Source organism: Lepeophtheirus salmonis, chromosome 9 (assembly GCF_016086655.4).
Source record: "Lepeophtheirus salmonis chromosome 9, UVic_Lsal_1.4, whole genome shotgun sequence".
In the NCBI taxonomy this organism is placed as follows: Eukaryota; Metazoa; Arthropoda; class Copepoda; order Siphonostomatoida; family Caligidae; genus Lepeophtheirus; species Lepeophtheirus salmonis.
In genome coordinates, this window is record NC_052139.2 from 25,297,764 (window position 1) to 25,300,835 (window position 3,072).

At 33.2% G+C, this 3,072-nt stretch overlaps 1 protein-coding gene across 1 annotated transcript; it reads left to right on the forward strand.

Moving 5' to 3' along the window:
- Positions 1-1,519: 1,519 nt before the first annotated feature.
- On the forward strand, positions 1,520-2,856 carry LOC121124334 (beta-galactoside alpha-2,6-sialyltransferase 2-like). Its single transcript, XM_040719485.2, has one exon. The coding sequence runs from the start codon at positions 1,520-1,522 to the stop codon at positions 2,696-2,698; it is 1,179 nt and encodes a 392-aa protein (XP_040575419.1). The 3' UTR covers positions 2,699-2,856.
- Positions 2,857-3,072: the final 216 nt, after the last annotated feature.

Genomic DNA, 3,072 nt, shown 5'->3' on the forward strand with positions numbered 1-3,072 from the left:
AGATCATTTTTTTTTTTTTTTTTTGGGGGGGGCAAGGAGTACCAGGACGTCCTGAATGAGGGGTCTTCCCCTCGGGAAAGTCCAACTACACAGAAATAAATTAAATATTCCAACAAGACTCTGCCCCGGGACACAAGCCTAGGACCACGTAGCAATGACTCGATGAGAATTTTTCCAATTTTCTATGGTATCTGATGCTATGTCGAAAGTTGGACCTGTGCTGTCCCCCAACCGAGCATGCTTCATCACCCCCTGTGTCACTCCAACATTTTGTTTTTGCCTTATCAAGCCTTTAAATCATACTTAAAAAATTAAATATATTTGATTTCTTGAAATTTTGTAACTACTATTGGAACAGAACGCTAAAATCTCATTTTTAGTTATCATCGTTCAAAAAAAAAAAAAAAAAAAATTCCATTGCATTTATTGAATACATGGCCCATGGTATATCTTTCTATTCATCGTTCCGTTCACAAGCCTGGTTACTTAATGACTTATGACTATAATTAATAATTACAATCAAGTTTACCATCATGTAATCGAGCATGCTAGAATTTTCAATTTGATGTATCGTACCCCCTTCCTGGGCAGGGTAGACAAATTTTGATAAAGCACGCAACCAATCATGCCCTTTGACATCATTATTACTAGAATTTTCAATTTGATATATTGACTTACATATCCTAAGCATTAATAAATAATAGCTACTTCTTTTGAGTTTTGAAGAGATTGCAAGAAGTTGATACTTTTAATTGGGAAAAAAATGTTTAAAGAAATTGCTACGATGTTTGTGTCCATTTTCTTAACATAAACGGAAGAAATATTTTGTATAGCTTTTAAAGGAATATCTGTTTTAATAACATTCTTTATTCTTATGCACTAAGAATCCATTGGTATAAGTATTCATGTTGCAAGAATAATGAAAAGAAGACAGAGATTAGCCGGTTAAGTACAAGCCTTGCCAACTGAAATTGAGACTATGTGTGGAATTACATGAAAGCAAGCTGGGATAAATTATCTCAATATTCCGACAGTATGATAAACATATCCGTTGATATGAGTACTTTAAAAAATTGAATTTTTTGTGTATAGTTTTAGATTTTTTAAATCATTTAAAAACATTATTTTTTTTGTGAATAGCTCAGGATTTTTGAAATTCATTTTCTGTGAAAAATAATTTTGAAATTTTTTTTCAAACATTTAATCTTAGAAAAAAAAGTCCAAAAAATTTAATACGTTAAATTTAAAACCACAAAAAAATATATATAATCCTGCGAACGCCCCTGATTAAATAAATTTTCTTTCTACACCAATTTACAAAATGTCAACAAAAAGTAATATTAATTACTAATACAGTTAATTACAGTTTCTGTTAATTGAATAGTCTAAAAATAGGTAATGAATAAGAGAGAGATTCAGAGGTAAAAAATTAATATTTCATAGCAAACATATGTGACTCTTATAAATACACAAAATAATACAGAGTAAAGAGTTAATTTAGTCAGTTACTTACGGTACCATGAATTTCCTTGGATATATTGGATTTATGTTCTTCTTAGTCTTAAGCTATCTCTTCATTAGCTGGTGTACTTTTTGGCAAGTAGTCTCCAAAGCAGAGGATGATACGGACATTTACAGTTCACGATCCACTGTTCAAATGAATGACGATGAACTGAAAAGTAAACTTGAAGCGAAGGTTGGTGAAGAAGAGTCTGAGGAAATGAGGCGGATTAAGGCCTTTGAAAATAAAGTCATCTCCAATCTGCGTCAAACTGTTATGGATAATGGAAAGAAGATCCTTGCTGGAGATTTTGAAAATAAATTTCAAGTAGAGTTCAAGGGTTGGAGAGAACCACCCCTAAATATCAGCCAGTCCCCATCTGAGCTCCTCTGTGATATGAAAAAAAAAGTTAAGTTTCATATGTTTAAAAAAGGTGATCCTTTTTTTAGAACTAAGCAATTAGATCAATTCTTCAGGCCCAGTCCTTTTCTTAGTAACAAAGCATACAACAGCTGTGCTGTAGTGACAAATTCTGGTTCTTTGATTAACTCTGGACATGGAACCTTTATTGACAGTCATGATTTAATAATACGCTTTAACGATGGTCCTACATCTGGATTCGAAAAAGACGTAGGTTCGAAAACTTCTCTTCGTGTTGTAAATAGCAAAATTATATTTAAGCCCGAATTCGGGTTTCTTGGTCCTAAAAGCCTATATTCATCCTCTGCAGTACTCGTTTGGGACCCAACTAATTATACAGCTAGTGTTTCAGAGTGGTACTCACATCCAGATCAGCCTTTTTTTGAGAATTTTTTTGCAAAGCGACGAATAAAACCAGAAGAACCTCTGTATCTTTTACATCCAGGAAGTCTATGGTCCATTTGGGACTGGCTACAATCTCATTCAAAATGGCCGATGGTTCCACATCCAACGACTTCTGGCTTTTTGGGACTTGCTATTGCAATCCAACATTGCAGAATTGTTAGGAGTTTTGAATATATTCCATCCCTCCGCTATTCTAATAAATGTCATTACCATGGAATTCAAACAGAAACTGGTAAGACATGTACCTATGAAGCCTGGTATCCTGTTTCTACAGAAAAGTTAATGGCGTTGGCTCTCAACATAGGAAAAAAGAAAGAAATTTACTCAGAGGGATTTTTAACCATTCCAGGATTCGCAGGGCTTAATTGTTAATCCTTATACAATCATTATTCCTTTAGATTTGAATTATTTTGTGCACTTCATTGAAACATATTGACACTTTACCCTTCAATAAAAATAAATCTGAAAAAACTGGCTTTAAAAGTATTTAGTCAAAAGTTTTTGATCTATTCCAGATTGTAATAAATCAATCCTAAAGGTGGATATCCACATCTATCCTCGCGGTCTTACCTTATAAACAAAGAAATACACCGTGTATTTTTTTTGTCAGCTGTCGATTCCCTGCCTTTCTTGATACTTCATGGATATTTCATAATATACTATTTGTATAAATTACTGAAGTAATACATTGTTCTATTCTTATGCTCCGTTTCCGAAAGGGCAAGTATACAATTTTTTGTATGAGA

Excerpts from the sequence above, each read along its gene's own strand:
- LOC121124334 (XM_040719485.2), top strand. The coding sequence starts at position 1,520 with ATGAATTTCCTTGGATATATTGGATTTATGTTCTTCTTAGTCTTAAGC.